At 42.1% G+C, this 19,205-nt stretch overlaps 1 protein-coding gene across 2 annotated transcripts in view; it reads right to left on the bottom strand.

Annotated features, from left to right (window-relative positions):
• Positions 1–19,205, bottom strand: part of LOC110537260 (dystrophin-related protein 2) — a 35,158-nt gene that overhangs the window by 9,937 nt on the left and 6,016 nt on the right. For both annotated transcript variants that reach the window (XM_021623164.3, XM_090191475.1), the window contains 5 exons: positions 18,953–19,088; positions 3,594–3,774; positions 1,728–1,884; positions 480–588; positions 41–303 (listed from right to left, as the gene is read on the bottom strand). In XM_021623164.3, coding sequence (XP_021478839.3) covers positions 41–303; positions 480–588; positions 1,728–1,884; positions 3,594–3,774; positions 18,953–19,088 — 846 coding nt within the window. The remainder of the gene's footprint in view (positions 1–40; positions 304–479; positions 589–1,727; positions 1,885–3,593; positions 3,775–18,952; positions 19,089–19,205) is intronic.

The raw sequence follows: 19,205 nt of genomic DNA, 5'->3' as shown, positions 1-19,205 counted from the left end.
GGAAAACAAAAATGGTTGTATGTTGCTGATTCCTGCATACCTTGGTGGCATCGATGTGGTCCTGCAGTGAGTCAATGAGGAGGTCTCCTATGGGCCCCCAGGCCTCCTGCACCCCCTCAGCCTGCTCCATGTCCAGGCACAGCTCCTCCACAGCCCCCTGTAGCTCTGTGAGGCGCTCCAGAGTACACTGCATGTGTTTGTGGCGCTGAACACTGCGTGACATCACCCTCTCCCACAGGTCTCCGGCCACTGCGGCCTGCCTCCACACCCAGCGACCGACACTCTGCTGTCGAGTACTCACGTCTACAGACAGGAGATGCAGAGTAACAGAAAGGGCAGATCTCACTGGAGAGACAATGACAAATCAGGATTCAGCTTATTATGAAATAAGCATTTTCTTCCTAACCAGGAACACATAACTAACTCCTTAACTTATTGGTCTGATAATTGGGTTTGCCATATCTTGTTGACTTCCCCACCTTTGCTGTCATCTGGATCCACAGTGGCACATTGTGACAGAAAGGCCTGAGCGGACTCCAACACCGAGTAAATAAAGGGTCCCCGAGACTTTAACTCCTCAACGAAAACCTAAAGAAGAGATCAACAGAACAGACATCCGTTCCATCGTCATTCCATCTGCTCTGGGTTAAGTGTTGCACATAGCAGCATAACAAGACTTAACGTTAATAAAACCACAGAACTGGAGTATGCACAAGACACTGGATATCTTGTTATTTTCATCCTTGTAACTGAATTAGATAACAGACCTCTGTGGACTTGCAAATATAGCCAGGAGCAAACAAGAGAAGAAATATTCACAAGCTCAGGCTTCAGACTGAATCTGTGTTGATTTCCAATGACAATACATTCAGACTACATCATAATGTGGGTTGAAGTACTCTCTCTCTATTTAGAATTTCACTTGGACTACATTTCATACATTGCATGTGTTGGGAATTTGCGATTCATGACAACAGACAGACGTCAAAGACTGTAGAGATGATTTTGCACGGGCATATAAAGATCATCAAAACCATTCCCATAAACAATGGCTTAATGTGAAATAACTGTACAAGGCCATTTTTATGCTCATATTTTATTTATATACGGCACATGTGTATTGTGTACATATCCTGCAAAATAAATTGACAATAAAAGTCAAACAAATAAAATGTTCACCACTGTTCAAAAGTTTGGGGTCACTTAGAAATGCCCTTGTTTTTGAAAGAAAAACACATTTTTTGTCTATTAAAATAACATACATTTGATCAGAAATACAGTGTAGACATTTTTTATGTTGTAAATGACTATTGTAGCTGGAAACGGCAGATTTATTATGGAATATCTACATAGACGTACAGAGGCCCATTATCAACAACCATCACTCCTGTGTTTCAATTGCACGTTGTGTTAGCTAATCCAAGTTTATCATTTGAAAAGGCTAATTGATCATTAGAAACCCCATTGCAATTATGTTAGCATAGCTGAAAACTGTTGTCTGATTGAAGAAGCAATAAAACGAATGGGATAATGGGTCTCTGTAAGCCTATGTAGATATTTCCAGCTACAATAGTCATTTACAACATTAACAATGTCTACACTGTATTTCTGATCAAATGTATGTTATTTTAATGGACCAAAAAAAAACATTTCAAAAACAAGGACATTTCTAAGTGACACCAAACTTTTGAACAGTAGTGTATATCTTATAGATTGTTTTGGCCTACCTGATGTATCTCACTCTGATGTTTGTAGCTTGTTATATCGCCATGTAAAGGCAAACTGTCAGATAGCTCCTCATCCTTCACAGATAGCCAATCAATGATGCCCTGTAGCGAACGCTGAAGCCTCTCATTAATGTCTGAGAGAGTCTCCAGTCCTACACTGTGTGGATTGGAAATATATATTTGAAACACAGACAAACACGAATCGTACATACATTGTTAAATGTTGAGTAAATACAGCAATTTTCTCACAAATCATTCCAAAATATGTGAAAAGTTTGAAAGTGGGTAATCTATATGTGTGGGTGGTTAAGAATTTCAAACACATTAATGGATGTATTTGAAATGTACTGTAATGACTTCCTCAGAAAACCGCGCCAGACCATGCTCTCCATCTAGGCCTATCAGCACAGTGCGAGAATCTCAATTGCACAAACCTCACATCCTCTCTCCTCACCTCCTTCTCAAAACCTATTGGATGAGAAAGCCAGAGGTGAACTTCTCCAAATGAGTTTTGAGAAGTAGGCGAGGGTAGAGGATGTGAGGAGTATGCAATTGAGATTCTTCCAAAGATGCCCTAGAGTTCAACAGTGACCTCTGACCTGACCTAAACTTCAAGAGTCAATCAATGTCCTGCCAGAGGCCACTTCTGAGCCGAGCAGTCTGAATGAGGGAACCCTCAAACGCACAATCCAACATGGTACTGACAAGTAACATTCTTGCAGGGCATGTTCCCCTCTGTGTTATCTATGATTCAGAGCAACGTCTACTTTCTGTCAGTTCAATGTCAACACCAGCAATTAAAATGCTACATACAGCCTGTCTATTAAGTGCTGTGAGAGTCAGTGGGGGTCCCTTCATGGTTATGTGCTAATTAAAGCCTGGGAGATAAGCTCTGGGTTAGCACTAATTTACCCAGCTCTCCATAGAATTCTCCCTGGTTCAATAAATTCCACTTTCCTCGGCAGTGACAAAAACAACACGGCACACAAGTAGCAATTTACCAAAACTGTAAACGGTAACCAAACAGGAAAATATAGAATTGACAAAACAGAGCCACAGACACTGGTCCAGAAAGTCAGGGGCTAAATTAACAGATGGCAGATGATAAGTAGCATGATATAAATACATCTAGGAGGGCACATCGCAACATATTTGGTAAAGAAAACACACCACAGTTAAGGATATTGTGGAATAAATATCTATTATAATAATGATAATAATTTATTGAACTTTTATAGCGCTTTTCATTACAGACAGAATCTCAAACCGCTTGTTATTAAGCAAAATAAACAACAAGCAATTTAAAAATGATTAAGTGATTTTACCATCACACAAATGCATGCTTCAAACTACCAGGGTTGTGTTTGACTTCTACTGGCATCACAGTAAAAATAAAAATGGGTTGTTCTGTATGAAAGCTGAAAGCTAATGCCCGGGGAAATGCAGGGTTGCATCTCTCTTTTTTCGCTTGACTGGTTTACCTTGTGTAATAATTAACCCAGAAACATCAGTCCTCACATCAGCGTACACAAGACATACACACATGGACAGGCATAACACACCCTCACATACTGTACACACACACTGCACAAATAAACATGCTCTTCGTAGACTCATGCTCATATTAAGACTCAACTTATACATAATGTTATGAAAACACATTCATGCACATTACATACATTAATACATATATTACATACAAAGATCATACTAAGTATGTGTGGTTTCTGCAGATCCAAGGCTAACGATAACATTTCAGACATGGCCCATCAACAGAAATACATATTTCTGCCCAGTGCTATACACTTCTCTCTAAGCATTAGGAATAATGCATTATACACAAATCCTGCCTCTGCAGAGTCCTACCTGGTTTTATGAGGATTGTGTTGGACTCCCCTACACCACAGACACATCTCACAGTCTTCACACTGCCCTCCCTGCTGGCTGCCTGATCGTCTGCCGTCTCTGGCCCATTCCTGGTCCCTCGGAACCCCAGGGTGTGGCTGTGGCTCACACTGACACTGTGGCATGGAGAGGCGTCCCCGAGCTAGATTAGACACAAGCAGGTACACATGACAGATGGCCATTACAATACAAACAAATAAACAGCAAACATAGACAAGAATCCGACTAAATCTTGTAAGTGATTTATTCCTGCAAACTATATACTGTATCTGTTTTCATCTTTAAGTATGGTTGTGATCCTGACTGAGCCACTGTACATACTACAGTAAAATGTGTCACTGCAAATAAGGCAACCATTCTGTGTCTTGTGCCAAATCTATGAGACTAGGCATTACTGCATACTGGGAGTCATGCTCTCTAACACTACATACAGTGGGGAGAACAAGTATTTGATACACTGACGATTTTGCAGGTTTTCCTACTTACAAACCATGTTAATTTTTATCATAGGGACACTTCGACTGTGAGAGACGGAATCTAAAACAAAAATCCAGAAAATCACATTGTATGATTTTTAAGTAATTAATTTGCATTTTATTGCATGACATACTGTAAGTATTTGATCACCTACCAACCAGTAAGAATTCCGGCTCTCACAGACCTGTTCGTTTTTCTTTAAGAAGCCCTCCTGTTCTCCACTCATTACCTGTATTAACTGCACCTGTTTGAACTCGTTACCTGTATAAAAGACACCTGTCCACACACTCAATCAAACAGACTCCAACCTCTCCACAATGGCCAAGACCAGAGAGCTGTGTAAGGACATCAGGGATAAAATTGTAGACCTGCACAAGGCTGGGATGGGCTACAGGACAATAGGCAAGCAGCTTGGTGAGAAGGCAACAACTGTTGGTGCAATTATTAGAAAATGGAAGAAGTTCAAGATGACGGTCAATCACCCTCGGTCTGGGTATCCATGCAAGATCTCACCTCGTGGGGCATCAATGATCATGAGGAAGGTGAGGGATCAGCCCAGAACTACACGGCAGGACCTGGTCAATGACCTGAAGAGAGCTGGGACCACAGTCTCAAAGAAAACCATTAGTAACACACTACGCCATCATGGATTAAAATCCTGCAGAGCACGCAAGGTCCCCCTACTCAAGCCAGCGCATGTCCAGGCCCGTCTGAAGTTTGCCAATGACCATCTGGATGATCCAGAGGAGGAATGGGAAAAGGTCATGTGGTCTGATGAGACAAAAATAGAGCTTTTTGGTCTAAAGTCCACTCGCTGTGTTTGGAGGAAAAAGAAGGATGAGTACAACCCCAGAACACCATACCAATTGTGAAGCATGGCGGTGGAAACATCATTCTTTGGGGATACTTTTCTGCAAAGGGGACAGGACGACTGCACCGTATTGAGGGGAGGATGGATGGGGCCATGTATCGCAAGATCTTGGCCAACAACCTCCTTCCCTCAGTAAGAGCATTGAAGATGGGTTGTGGTTGGGTCTTCCAGCATGACAATGACCCAAAACACACAGCCAGGGCAACTAAGGAGTGGCTCTGTAAGAAGCATTTCAAGGTCCTGGAGTGGCCTAGCCAGTCTCCAGACCTGAACCCAATAGAACATCTTTGGAGGGAACTGAAAGTCCGTATTGCCCAGCAACAGCCCCGAAACCTGAAGGATCTGGAGAAGGTATGTATGGAGGAGTGGGCCAAAATCCCTGCTGCAGTGTGTGCAAACATGGTCAAGAACTACAGGAAACGTATAATCTCTGTAATTGCAAACAAAGGTTTCTGTATCAAATATTATGTTCTGCTTTTCTGACGTATCAAATACTTATGTCATGCAAAAGAATGCAAATTAATTACTTAAAAATCATACAATGTGATTTTCTGGATTTTTGTTTTAGATTCCGTCTTTCACAGTTGAAGTGTACCTATGATAAAAATGACAGACCTCTATGTGCTTTGTAAGTAGGAAAACCTGCAAAATCAGCAGTGTATCAAATACTTGTTCTCCCCAGTGTATGTAGGATCTTAATTTGACCTATATTGTCACATCAAAATAGTCCTGCAGCAACAGGATTTGAACGGTTAGTCCATAATGTTGCTTGATCGATGGTTAGGCTATTAGATGGCCAAACGTCGACTACATGAAAAGTGCAATACTGTTAATATGTGTGTTAGTGTGGGCTTTCAGTGTATTTATGCAAATCACAAAACTCATCTCCATTTCCTAGGGTGCAGGAAGATTCTCAGCAACAATAGAGGGCTCAAATTAAGATCCTACAGCCACATCATTGCCAGGAAAAACATAAAATGCATGTGACAGACATAACTTGCAGGGCAGAGTCATTTGGCAAAAGAGCCCATTATCACACATAATACAGTTATTGTATGTCACAATATCTCAGTAAAACAGGATTAAACAGAAATGGTTTCCTTATCATTTAGGGCCCTCTCACTATCTTAAAAATATAATTTTGGTGAGAAGTGAGAACCTTGCCTATGTTTGCGATTAGAGTGATGTTTCCAAAGGAACTTGGGTATAAGCTGGGGAGGAGTAGTGCAGTTTCGCGGCCCCCGAAAACGTTAGAGTAATCCCCTCACCCCCCTTTTACTTCAGGATTATTTTTTTCTTCCATGGGGCAGAAAGAAAAATGTGCAGTATTTATAGCGAATCTCATACGGTTTTACACATTTTGTCATGAAGCTGGGAGAAAATGTTGCTGTTTTAGAGCTCAGTACCTTGACACAAGGCGAGACCCAGATGCAGACACAGAAGGCATATGGTTGGAGTCTTACAATATTTATTAATACAATAGGGGAAGGCAAGAGTATGGTCGTGGACAGGCAAAAGGTCAAAACCAGTTCAGAGTCCAAAAGGTACCGAAGGGCAGGCAGAATCAAGGTCAGGGCAGGCAGGATGATCAGGCAGGTGGGAAAGTAGTCCAGAGTCAGGCAGGGTTCAAAACCAGGAAGACTAACAAAAATATAAAAGTACGGGAAAAATACACTGGTTGACTTGACTAACATACAAGGCAAACTGGCACAGAGAGACAGGAAACACAGGGATAAATACACTGGGGAGGTTTACGTGTTGCTGTGTGTTGTTGCCAACCTTACGGTTTTTACTTTTTAATTACCGTTTATATTTTTGGCTTTTCCCTCACTCCACTTTTTTTCATTAAACTTTTTCACTCCGGACGCGTTATCTGGACGTGGTTCGTCAGGACTTCCAACAGCCTAAGCTAAGTAGTGACATTAACATGATGCCTTCTAATTGCAGTCCCTGTACTCATAATATACAGGAGAACGATCGCCTTACGGCGAGGATAGCTGTGCTGCAAGCCCAGCTTCAGACGCAATCGTTAGGCAAGGGCAATTTCAGTGTAGGAAAGGATTAAACAGCGTCTGTGCCAGCAGTAAGTACAGATAGTAACGTAAGTATAAATCCCCTTGCACGGTCCCCGCAGGACAACTTTCCCCTGGCTTCTGGAGGGAAATGTAGGAATGCTCAACCGGTGTCGCTCATTCAGCTGACAGAAACTTTCAACTGGTTTTCCCCATTAAGCAGCTAGTCGAGTCTGAGGGCGAGCCTTCTCTTGTCTCTACTCCTCCCGTTACGGGGTCTGAGACGCCGAAGCTTCCCACCATTAGCTCTGACAAATTGAAAACCCTAGTCATTGGCGACTCCATTACCCATAGTAATAGACTTAAAATGAATCATCCAGCAATCATACACTGTTTATCAGGGGGCAGGGCTACTGACGTTAAGGCTAATCTGAAGATGGTGCTGGCTAAAGCTAAAACTTGCGAGTGTAGAGAGTATAGAGACATTGTTATCCATGTCGGCACCAACGATGTTAGGATGAAACAGTCAGAGGTCACCAAGTGCAACATAGCTTCAGCGTGTAAATCAGCTAGAAAGATGTCGGCATCGAGTAATTGTCTCTGCCCCCCTCCCAGTTAGGGGGAGTGATGAGCTCTGCAGCAGAGTCTCACAACTCAATCACTGGTTGAAAACTGTTTTCTGCCCCTCCCAAAAGATAGAATTTGTAGATAATTGTCCCTCTTTCTGGGACTCACCCACAAACAGGACCAAGCCTGGCCTGCTGAGGAGTGACGGACTCCATCCTAGCTGGAGGGGTGCTCTTATCTTATCTACCAACATAGACAGGGCTCTAACTCCTCTAGCTCCACAATGAAATAGGGTGCAGGCCAGGCAGCAGGCTGTTAGCCAGCCTCCCAGCTTAGTGGAGTCTGCCACTTGCACAGTCAGAGTAGTCAGTTCAGCTATCCCCATTGAGACCGTGTCTGTGCCTCGACCTGGGTTGGGCAAAACTAAACATGGCGGTGTTCGCTTTAGCAATCTCACTAGGATAAAGACCTCCTCCATTCCTGTCATTATTGAAAGAGATCGTGATACCTCACATCTCAAAATAGGGCTACTTAATGTTAGATCCCTTACTTCAAAGGCAATTATAGTCAAGGAACTAATCACTGACCATAATCTTGATGTGATTGGCCTGACTGAAACATGGCTTAAGCCTGATGAATTTACTGTGTTAAATGAGGCCTCACCTCCTGGTTACACTAGTGACCATATCCCCCGTGTATCCCGCAAAGGCTGAGTTGTTGCTAACATTTACGAAAGCAAATTTCAATTTACAAAAAAAAATACGTTTTTGTTTTTTGAGCTTCTAGTCATGAAATCTATGCAGCCTACTCAATCACTTTTAATAGCTACTGTTTACATGCCTCCTGGGCCATATACAGCGTTCCTCATTGAGTTCCCTGAATTCCTATTGGACCTTGTAGTCATAGCAGATAATATTCAAATTTTTGGTGACTTTAATATTCACATGGAAAAGTCCACAGACCCACTCCAAAAGGCTTTCGGAGCCATCATCGACTCAGTGGGTTTTGTCCAACATGTCTCTGGACCTACTCACTGTCACAGTCATGCTCTGGACCTAGTTTTGTCGCATGGAATACATTTTGTGGATCTTAATGTTTTTCCTCATAATCCTGGACTATCGGACCACCATTTTATTACGTTTGCAATTGCAACAAATAATCTGCTCAGACCCCAACCAAGGAGCATCAAAAGTCGTGCTATAAATTCACAAACAACACAAAGATTCCTTGATGCCCTTCCAGACTCCCTCTGCCTACCCAAGGACGTCAGAGGACAAAAATCAGTTAACCACCTAACTGAGGAACTCAATTTAATCTTGCGCAATACCCTAGATGCAGTTGCACCCCTAAAAAATAAAAACATTTCTCATAAGAAACTAGCTCCCTGGTATACAGAAAATACCCGAGCTCTGAAGCAAGCTTCCAGAAAATTGGAACGGAAATGGCGCCACACCAAACTGGAAGTCTTCCGACTAGCTTGGAAAGACAGTACCGTGCAGTATCGAAGAGCCCTTACTGCTGCTCGATCATCCTATTTTTCCAACTTAATTGAGGAAAATAAGAACAATCCGAAATTTCTTTTTGATACTGTCGCAAAGCTAACTAAAAAGCAGCATTCCCCAAGTGAGGATGGCTTTCACTTCAGCAGTAATAAATTCATGAACTTCTTTGAGGAAAAGATCATGATTATTAGAATGCAAATTACGGACTCCTCTTTAAATCTGCGTATTCCTTCAAAGCTCAGTTGTCCTGAGTCGGCACAACTCTGCCAGGACCTAGGATCAAGAGAGACACTCAAGTGTTTTAGTACTATATCTCTTGACACAATGATGAAAATAATCATGGCCTCTAATCCTTCAAGCTGCATACTGGACTCTATTCCAACTAAACTACTGAAAGAGCTGCTTCCTGTGCTTGGCCATCCTATGTTGAACATAATAAAACGGCTCTCTATCTACCGGATGTGTACCAAACTCACTAAAAGTGGCAGTAATAAAGCCTCTCTTGAAAAAGCCAAACCTTGACGCAGAAAATATAAAAAACTATCGGCCTATATCGAATCTTCCATTCCTCTCAAAAATTTTAGAAAAGGCTGTTGCGCAGCAACTCACTGCCTTCCTAAAGACAAACAATGTATACGAAATGCTTCAGTCTGGTTTTAGACCCCATCATAGCACTGAGACTGCACTTGTGAAGGTGATAAATTACCTTTTAATGGCATCAGACCGAGGCTCTGCATCTGTCCTCGTGCTCCTAGACCTTAGTGCTGCTTTTGATACCATCGATCACCACATTCTTTTGGAGAGATTGGAAACCCAAATTGGTCTACATGGACAAGTTCTGGCCTGGTTTAGATCTTATCTATCGGAAAGATATCAGTTTGTCTCTGTGAATGGTTTGTCCTCTGACAAATCAACTGTACATTTCGGTGTTCCTCAAGGTTCCTTTTTAGGACCACTATTGTTTTCACTATATATTTTACCTCTTGGGGATGTAATTCGAAAACGTAATGTTAACTTTCACTGCTATGCGGATGACACACAGCTGTACATTTCAATGAAACATGGTGAAGCCCCAAAATTGACCTCGCTAGAAGCCTGTGTTTCAGACATAAGGAAGTGGATGGCTGCAAACGTTCTACTTTTAAGCTCAGACAAAACTGAGATGCTTGTTCTAGGTCCCAAGAAACAAAGAGATCTTCTGTTGAATCTGACAATTCATCTTAATGGTTGTATAGTCGTCTCAAATAAAACTGTGAAGGACCTCAGCGTTACTCTGGACCCTGATCTCTCTTTTGACGAACATATCAAGACTGTTTCAAGGACAGCTTTTTTTCCATCTACGTAACATTGCAAAAATACGCAGCATACTTACACGTACGCTGCGGTCACAAGACACAGGCCTCCTATTTGTCCCTAGAATTTCTAAGCAAACAGCTGGAGACAGGGCTTTCTCCTATAGAGCTCAATTTTTATGGAAGGTCTGCCTACCCATGTGAGAGACGCAAACTCAGTCTCAACCTTTAAGTCTTTACTGAAGACTCATCTCTTCAGTGGGTCATATGATTGAGTGTAGTCTGGCCCAGGAGTGTGAAGATGAACGGAAAGGCTCTGGAGCAACGAACCGCCCTTGCTGTCTCTGCCTGGCCTGTTCCCCTCTTTCCACTGGGATTCTCTGCCTCTAACCCTATTACAGGGGCTGTCACTGGCTTACTGGTGCTCTTTCATGCCGTCACTTGAGTGGGTAGAGTCACTGATGTGATCTTCCTGTCTGGGTTGGCGCCCCCCCTTGGGTTGTGCCGTGGCGGAGATCTTTGTGGGCTATACTCGGCCTTGTCTCAGGATGGTAAGTTGGTGGTTGAAGATATCCCTTTAGTGGTGTGGGGGCTGTGCTTTGGCAAAGTGGGTGAGGTTATATCCTTCCTGTTTGGCCTTGTCCGGGGGTATCATCAGATGGGGCCACAGTGTCTCCTGATCCTTCCTGTCTCAGCCTCCAGTATTTATGCTGCAGTAGTTTAGGTGTCGGGGGGCTAGGGACAGTTTGTTATATCTGGAGTACTTCTCCTGTCTTATCCGGTGTCCTGTGTGAATTTAAGTATGCTCTCTCTAATTCTCTCTTTCTCTCTTTCTTTCTCTCTCTCGGAGGACCTGAGCCCTAGGACCATGCCACATGTCTACCTGGCATTATGACTCCTTGCTGTCCCCAGTCCACCTGGCTGTGCTGCTGCTCCAGTTTCAACTGTTCTGCCTGCGGCTATGGAATCCTGACCTGTTCACTGGACGTGCTACCTGTCCCAGACCTATTATTTGACCATGCAGGTCATTTATGAACATTTGAACATCTTGGCCATGTTCTGTTATAATCTCCACCCGGCACAGCTAGAAGAGGACTGGCCACCCCTGATAGCCTGGTTCCTCTCTAGGTTTCTTCCTAGGTTTGGCCTTTCTAGGGAGTTTTTCCTAGCCAACGTGCTTCAGGTTTAGGCTGGGTTTCTGTCCTGCACTTTGAGATATCAGCTGATGTACGAAGGGCTATATAAATACATTTTATTTTATTTTATTTGAGAATAAGTGACACCTGGAGTGGGTGGAGACAATCACAAGGACAGGTGAAACAGATCAGGGCCTGACATTCAGAGATTTTTGAAAGATGGGACAATCTAAAAAAAAAACACACATATTTACATTTATCTTAATATTAACAACATTTAAAGATATACACTGAACAAAAATATAAACACAACATCAAGTTCTTGCAAACTCAAAACAAGATTTTAAAGTTACAGTTCATAAGGAAATCAGTCAGTTGAAATAAATAAAGGCCTTAATCTATGGATTTCACATGACTGGGAATACAGATATGCATCTGTTGGGCACAGATACCTTAAAAAAAGGTACAGTTGAAGTCGGAAGTTTACATACACTTAGGTTGGAGTCATTAAAACTTGTTTTTCAACCACTACAAATTTCTTGTTAACAAACTATGTTTTTGGAAAGTCGGTTAGGACATCTACTGTGTGCATGACATAAGTAATTTTTCCAACAATTGTTTACAGACAGATTATTTCACTTATAATTCACTGTATCACAATTCCAGTGGGTCAGAAGTTTACATACACTAAGTTGACTGTGCTTTTAAACAGCTTGGAAAATTCCAGAAAATTATGTCATGGCTTTAGAAGCTTTAGAAGCTCATGAAATGACATAATTTGAGTCAACTGGAGGTGAACCTGTGGATGTATTTCAAGGCCTACCTTCAAACTCTGTGCCTCTTTGCTTGACATTATGGGAAAATCAAAAGAAATCAGCCAAGACCTCAGAAAAAAAGATTGTAGACCTCCACAAGTCTGGTTCATCCTTGGGAGCAATTTCCAAATGTCTGAAGGTACCACGTTCATCTGTACAAACAATAGTACGCAAGTATAAACACCATATGACCACGCAGCTGTCATACCACTCAGGAAGGAGACACGTTCTGTCTCCTAGCGATGAACATGCTTTGGTGCAAAAAGTGCCAATCAATCCCAGAACAACAGGACCTTGTAAATATGCTGAAGGAAACAGGTACAAAAATATCTATATCCACAGTAAAACGAGTCCTACATCAACATAACATGAAAGGCCGCTCAGCAAGGAAGAAGCCACTGCTCCAAAACCGCCATAAAAAGCCAGAGTACGGTTTGCAACTGCACATGGGAACAAAGATCATACTTTTTGGAGAAATGTCCTCTGGTCTGATGAAACAAAAATAGAACTGTTTGGCCATATTGACCATCGTTATGTTTGGAGGTCAAAGGGGGGGGGGGGCTTGCTAGCCGAAGAACACCATCCCAACCGTGAAGCACGGGGTGGCAGCATCATGTTGTGGGGGTGCTTTGCTGCAGGAGGGACTGGTGCACTTCACAAAATAGATGGCATCATGAGGAAGTAAAATTATGTGGATATATTAAAGCTACATCTCAAGACATCATTCAGGAAGATAAAGCTTGATCGCAAATGGGTCTTCCAAATGGACAATGACCAAGCATACTTCCAAAGCTGTAGCAAAATGGCTTAAGGACAACAAAGTCAAGGTATTAGAGTAGCCATTACAAAGCCCTGACCTCAACCGTAGAGAAAATGTGTGGGCAGAACTGAAAAAGCGTGTGCGAGCAAGGAGGTCTACAAACCTGACTCAGTTACACCAGCTCTGTCAGGAGGAAGGGGCCAAAATTCACCCAACTTATTGTGGGAAGCTTGTGGAAACGTTTGCTCCAAGTTAAACAATTTAAAGGCAATGCTACCAAATACTAACTGAGTGTATGTAAACTTCTGACCAACTGGGAATGTGATGAAAGAAATTAAAGCTGAAATAAATCACCTGTAAAATATAGAAAATAAATATAAACTAGACTAAAACCCCATGTCACACCCTGACCTACTCTACCATAGAAAATACAGGCTTTCTATGGTCAGGACGTGACAGCTCTTTGATACGTGATCTGATATAAGCCTTTTAGATTCAATTTCTGGCTTAGGACCAGAGCTTTTGAATCAGTGAAGTTCCCTTAAAAAAGAATTAACTAAAAAAACATGTTGACACTTACAACTGTGGCCTAAGGAATTACATGACAGAAAAAAGTGTCTGCATTTATGCATATATGCATATCCGCTGCTGTAAAGAAGTACTCATCATTATTTGTTGATGAGCACACAACTCAATACATCAAATTCCCTGAGTGAGATCTGAGTGGTGGTGGTCAACTAGTCTTTTTTCTACCTCCCAGCAGGCTCAACAGCCTGGTCTCAGAGGCTAAACGGTATATAGTATATGTGGTGCTGTGTGTGTCTATTTGTCAGTAACAGCTTGTGCGTGATGTCTAATATTAAGGAAGTCTTGAGGTATTGCTCACCTGAGGTAGAGTACCTCATGATAAGCTGTAGACCACACTACCTACCAAGAGAGTTTGCATCTATATTTTCCATAGCAGTCTATTTACCATCACAAACTGATGCTGGCACTAAGACCACACTCAACGAGCTGTATAAAGCCATAAGCAAACAATAAAGTGCTCATCCAGAAGCAGCACTCCAGTGGCTGGGGAACCTTAAATACATTTTACCGAATTTCTACAAGCATGTCACATGTGAAACTCTAGACCACCTTTGAGGCAGCGCACAATTGGCCCCAGCATCGTCTGGGTTAGGGGAGTGTTTGGTTGGCCGGGTTGTCTTTGTCCCGTTGTCCTTGTCCCACAAATACAATTTTATTTGATTTGATTTAAATCCGGGACACTCAAATTAGTAAGACATTAAGTTTGGTATTGTTACATAAGACAGATGGTTACTTAAGGCAAAAATGAAAGTAGGGTGGTTAGTTGGGGTGGATGGCTAGGTGTATAACGTGAATGTCTAGCAACCCAAAGGTTACGAGTTCTAATCTCTTCATGGACAACTTTAGCATTTTAGCTAATTAGCAACTTTTCAGCTACTTACCACTTTTTTAGCTACTTTGTAACTACTTAGCATGTTAGCTAACCCTTCCCCTAACCCTATACCTTAACCCTTTAACCTAATTCCTAAACTTAACCCTAACGCCTAACCCTAATACCTAGCTGAGCTAATGTTAGCCACCTAGCCACCTAGCTAGAATTCGCAACATATTGTACGTTTTGCAAATTCATGGGAATCCACAAAATAATACATTCCATAGAAACGTAACATATCATACTAAATGGAATGTCTTGGAGAATACGAATAATTAAAAAATTCAACAACTCAATCAACTGTTGCACTTATTTTACTTTTAGCCTCACCACTAGAATGCCTCAGACAGCCTCACTACAGCCCCAGACAGTCTGCTGTCTGCATCAGACCTGCTGACCTGTAGCCCTATTACATTGGCTGTGTAGAACAGGAGTTAGAGGCCTTTTTAAATCAAACTAAGATCCTACATCTGTAGTACCATGAGGCATGGATTGCCAAGAAAAAGATATGGTGCATATGACAGACATAACTTGCAGGGCAGGGGGGGGGGGGGGGGGGGGGGGGGGGGCGCATCCCCGAGCTGACAAGGTTATAATCTGTTGTTCTGCCCCTGAACAAGGCAGTTAACCCATTGTTCCTAGGCCATCATTGAAAATGAGAATTTGTTTTTAACTGACTTGCCTAGTTAAATAAAGGTTAAAAAAAAAATAGAAAAAAATGTGATCTTACGCTGTGATCGTACGCTAGACAGACTTTTTCATTAGGCCATTGAAAGACATTTAAATGTTTCCCCTTAAACCACTCTAGTGTTGCTTTAGCAGTATGCTTAGGGTCATTGTCCTGCTGGAAGGTGAACCTCCGTCCCATTCTCAAATTTCTGGAAGACTGAAACAGGTTTCCTTCAAGAATTTCCCTGTATTTAGCGCCATCCATCATTCCTTCAATTCTGACCAGTTTCCCAGTCCCTGCCGATGAAAAACATCCCCACAGCATGATGCTGCCACCACCATGCTTCACTGTGGGGATGGTATTCCCGGGGTTATGGGAAGTGTTGGGTTTGCACTAGACATAGCGTTTTCCTTGATGGCCAAAAAGCTCAATTTTACTCTCATCTGACCAGAGTACCTTCTTCCATATGTTTGGGGAGTCTCCCACATCCCTTTTGGCGAACACCAAATGTGTTTGCTTATTTGTTTCTTTAAGCAATGACTTTTTTTCTGGCTACTCTTCTGTAAAGCCCAGCTTTGTGGAGTGTACTGCTTAAAGTGGTCCTATGGACAGATACTCCAATCTCTGCTGTGGAGCTTTGCAGCTCCTTCAGGGTTATCTTTGGTCTCTTTTTTGCCTCTCTGATTAATGCCCTCCTTGCCTGGTATGTGAGTTTTGGCGGGCGGCTCTCTCTTGGCAGGTTTGTTGTGGTGCCATATTTTTTCCATTCCATTTTTATAATGGATTTAATGGTGCCCGTGGGATGTTCAAAGTTTTGGATATTTTTTATAACCCAACCCTGATCTTTACTTCTCCACAACTTTGTCCCTGACCTGTTTGGAGAGCTTCTTGGTCTTCATAGTGCTGCTTGGTTGGTGGTGCGCCTTGCTTATTGGTGTTGCAGACTCTGGGGCCTTTCAGAACAGGTGTATACAGTGGGGCAAAAAAGTATTTAGTCAGCCACCAATTGTGCAAGTTCTCCCACTTAAAAAGATGAGAGAGGCCTGTAATGTTCATCATAGGTACACTTCTTCTTTAAGAGGCTCCTCTGTCCTCCACTCGTTACCTGTATTAATGGCACCTGATTGAACTTGTTATCAGTATAAAAGACACCTGTCCACAACCTCAAACAGTCACACTCCAAACTCCACTATGGCCAAGACCAAAGAGCGGTCAAAGGACACCAGAAACAAAATTGTAGACCTGTACCAGGCTGGGAAGACTGAATCTGCAATAGGTAAGCAGCTTGGTTTGAAGAAATCAACTGTGGGAGCAATTATTAGGAAATGGAAGACATACAAGACCACTGATAATCTCCCTCGATCTGGGGCTCCACGCAAGATCTCACCCCGTGGGGTCAAAATGATCACAAGAACGGTGAGCAAAAATCCCAGAACTACACGGGGGGACCTAGTGAATGACCTGTAGAGAGCTGGGACCAAAGTAACAAAGCCTACCATCAGTAACACACTACGCCGCCAGGGACTCAAATCCTGCAGTGCCAGAGGTGTCCCCCTGCTTAAGCCAGTACATGTCCAGGCCCGTCTGAAGTTTGCTAGAGAGCATTTGGATGATCCCGAAGAAGATTGGGAGAATGTCATATGGTCAGATGAAACCAAAATATAACTTTTTGGTAAAAACTCAACTCGTCGTGCTTGGAGGACAAAGAATGCTGAGTTGCATCCAAAGAACAACATACCTACTGTGAAGCATGGGGGTGGAAACATCATGCTTTGGGGCTGTTTTTCTGCAAAGGGACCAGAATGTCTGATCCGTGTAAAGGAAAGAATGAATGGGGCCATGTATTGTGATATTTTGAGTGAAAACCTCCTTCCATCAGCAAGGGCATTGAAGATGAAACGTGGCTGGGTCTTTCAGCATGACAATGATCCCAAACACACCGCCCGGGCAACGAAGGAGTGGCTTCGTAAGAAGCATTTCAAGGTCCTGGAGTGGCCTAGCCAGTTTCCAGATCTCAACCCCATAGAAAATCTTTGGAGGGAGTTGAAAGTCCGTGTTGCCCAGCAACAGCCCCAAAACATCCCTGCTCTAGAGGAGATCTGCATGGAGGAATGGGCCAAAATACCAGCAACAGTGTGTGAAAACCTTGTGAGGACTTACAGAAAACGTTTGTCCTCTGTCATTGCCAACAAAGGGTATATAACAAAGTATTGAGATAAACTTTTGTTATTGACCAAATGCTTATTTTCCACCATAATTTGAAAATAAATTAATTAAAAATCTTAGTGTGATTTTCTGGATTTCTTTTTCTCATTTTGTCTGTCACAGTTGAAGTGTACCTATGATCAAAATTACAGGCCTCTCTCACCGTTTTAAGTGGGAGAACTTGCACAATTGGTGGCTGACTAAATACTTTTTTGCCCCATTGTATATACTGAGATCATGTGACAGATCATGTGACACTTAGATTGCACACAGGTAGACTTTATTTAACTAATTATGTGACTTCTGAATGTAATTGGTTGCACCAGATCTTATTTAGGGGCTTCATAGCAAGGGGAGTGACTACATGTGCACGCACCACTTTTCCATTTTTAATTTTTTCAAATGTTTTGAAACAAGTTTTTTTTTTTCATTTCACTTCACCAATTTGGACTATTCTGTGTATGTCCATTGCATGAAATCGAAGTAAAAACCAATTTAAATTACAGGTTGTAATGCAACAAAATAGGAAAAACGCCAAGGGGATGAATACTTTTGCAAGGTAGTGCATAACAGTAAAAGTAACTATTATTTTCAACCCAGCAAGCCTTAGAAATCCATGTTAAAGGTTTCGACATTCTCATCCTACCACAGAGAAAATCCTTTAAATAAACAGTTAAATTAATTCACTCCTCAGGCCTTCAAATTATTTCATGAGCACTCCTTTTGAAGACAAGTCTCTGAAATAATGAACTGCACAATGCAGAGAAATAAAATGGTTAATACGCTTAGCTGAGCAGAAAATCTAATTAATCTGGTGTTTTCAGCCAGAGAGGAAAACAAGTCAACACCTCTGTCTCTGCAAACTAACACGGACACACATACGGGATAAACGAACAAAGCAAACATTCAAAGTAAATCAACGTCATACGTAAATATCAATATTTGTCTATTGTGCAAAGACATGGCTTTTCCCCAAAATAGCATTCAAGCTGTGGCAATTTGGCACCAGCATAAACAAGCACTTTGGAATAAAAAAAATAAACACACCCCTGCTTTGAACCCATTTTAAGCCGACCTCAGGGTTCCAGCAGCACTATATTAGTATGGTAATAGTATGGTTACTGCCTTTTATTTTATTTAACCTTTATTTAACTAGGCAAGTCAGTTAAGAACAAATTCTTATTTACAATGACGGCCTACCAATGATTGAGTTTTTTAATGAAGAGATTGAGATAAAACTGTCCAGTTTGAGTGTTTGTTGCAGCTCGTTCCAGTCACTAGCTGCAGCGAACTGAAAAGAGGAGCGACCCAGGGATATGTGTGCTTTGGGGACCTTTAACAGAATGTGACTGACAGAACGGGTGTTGTATGTGGAGGATGAGGGCTGCTTTAAAAGAGTCTGGCACATGCACTTTAGTACAGACACTTTAGTAAAGAAGGCAAGTGCCTTCACATCCCTCTATGTTGCCTGAGTGAGTGAAAACCAAAGACACTTTAATAAAAGATTACAATTTCAGAGTAATGCACATGCTTGACTGTTGTATTTCTACTTACGGTCAATGTCCCTGGTCAGGTTGGTGGTCATCCAGTCACAGAGCCCTGATTCCATTCCATTGGAGTGACTGTGGTCTGGAGGACATAGCATAATGTGCTGCTGTTTCACATGGATCTCCTCATGCAGTCTGTGAGTCTTTAACATACAATGACAGCATAACAATCTCAGACTGCTTACGACTTTACATGAGTTAATTGCACTTCTGGGCAAATTGTGTAATGTAACTCTTGATTGGTATGAAGGAAAATACAT

This window comes from Oncorhynchus mykiss, chromosome 12 (assembly GCF_057628025.1).
Source record: "Oncorhynchus mykiss isolate SJ-2025 chromosome 12, ASM5762802v1, whole genome shotgun sequence".
NCBI lineage: Eukaryota > Metazoa > Chordata > Actinopteri > Salmoniformes > Salmonidae > Oncorhynchus > Oncorhynchus mykiss.
The sequence above is the reverse complement of the archived record's forward strand: the minus strand, read 5'-3'. Positions and strand labels throughout refer to the sequence as shown.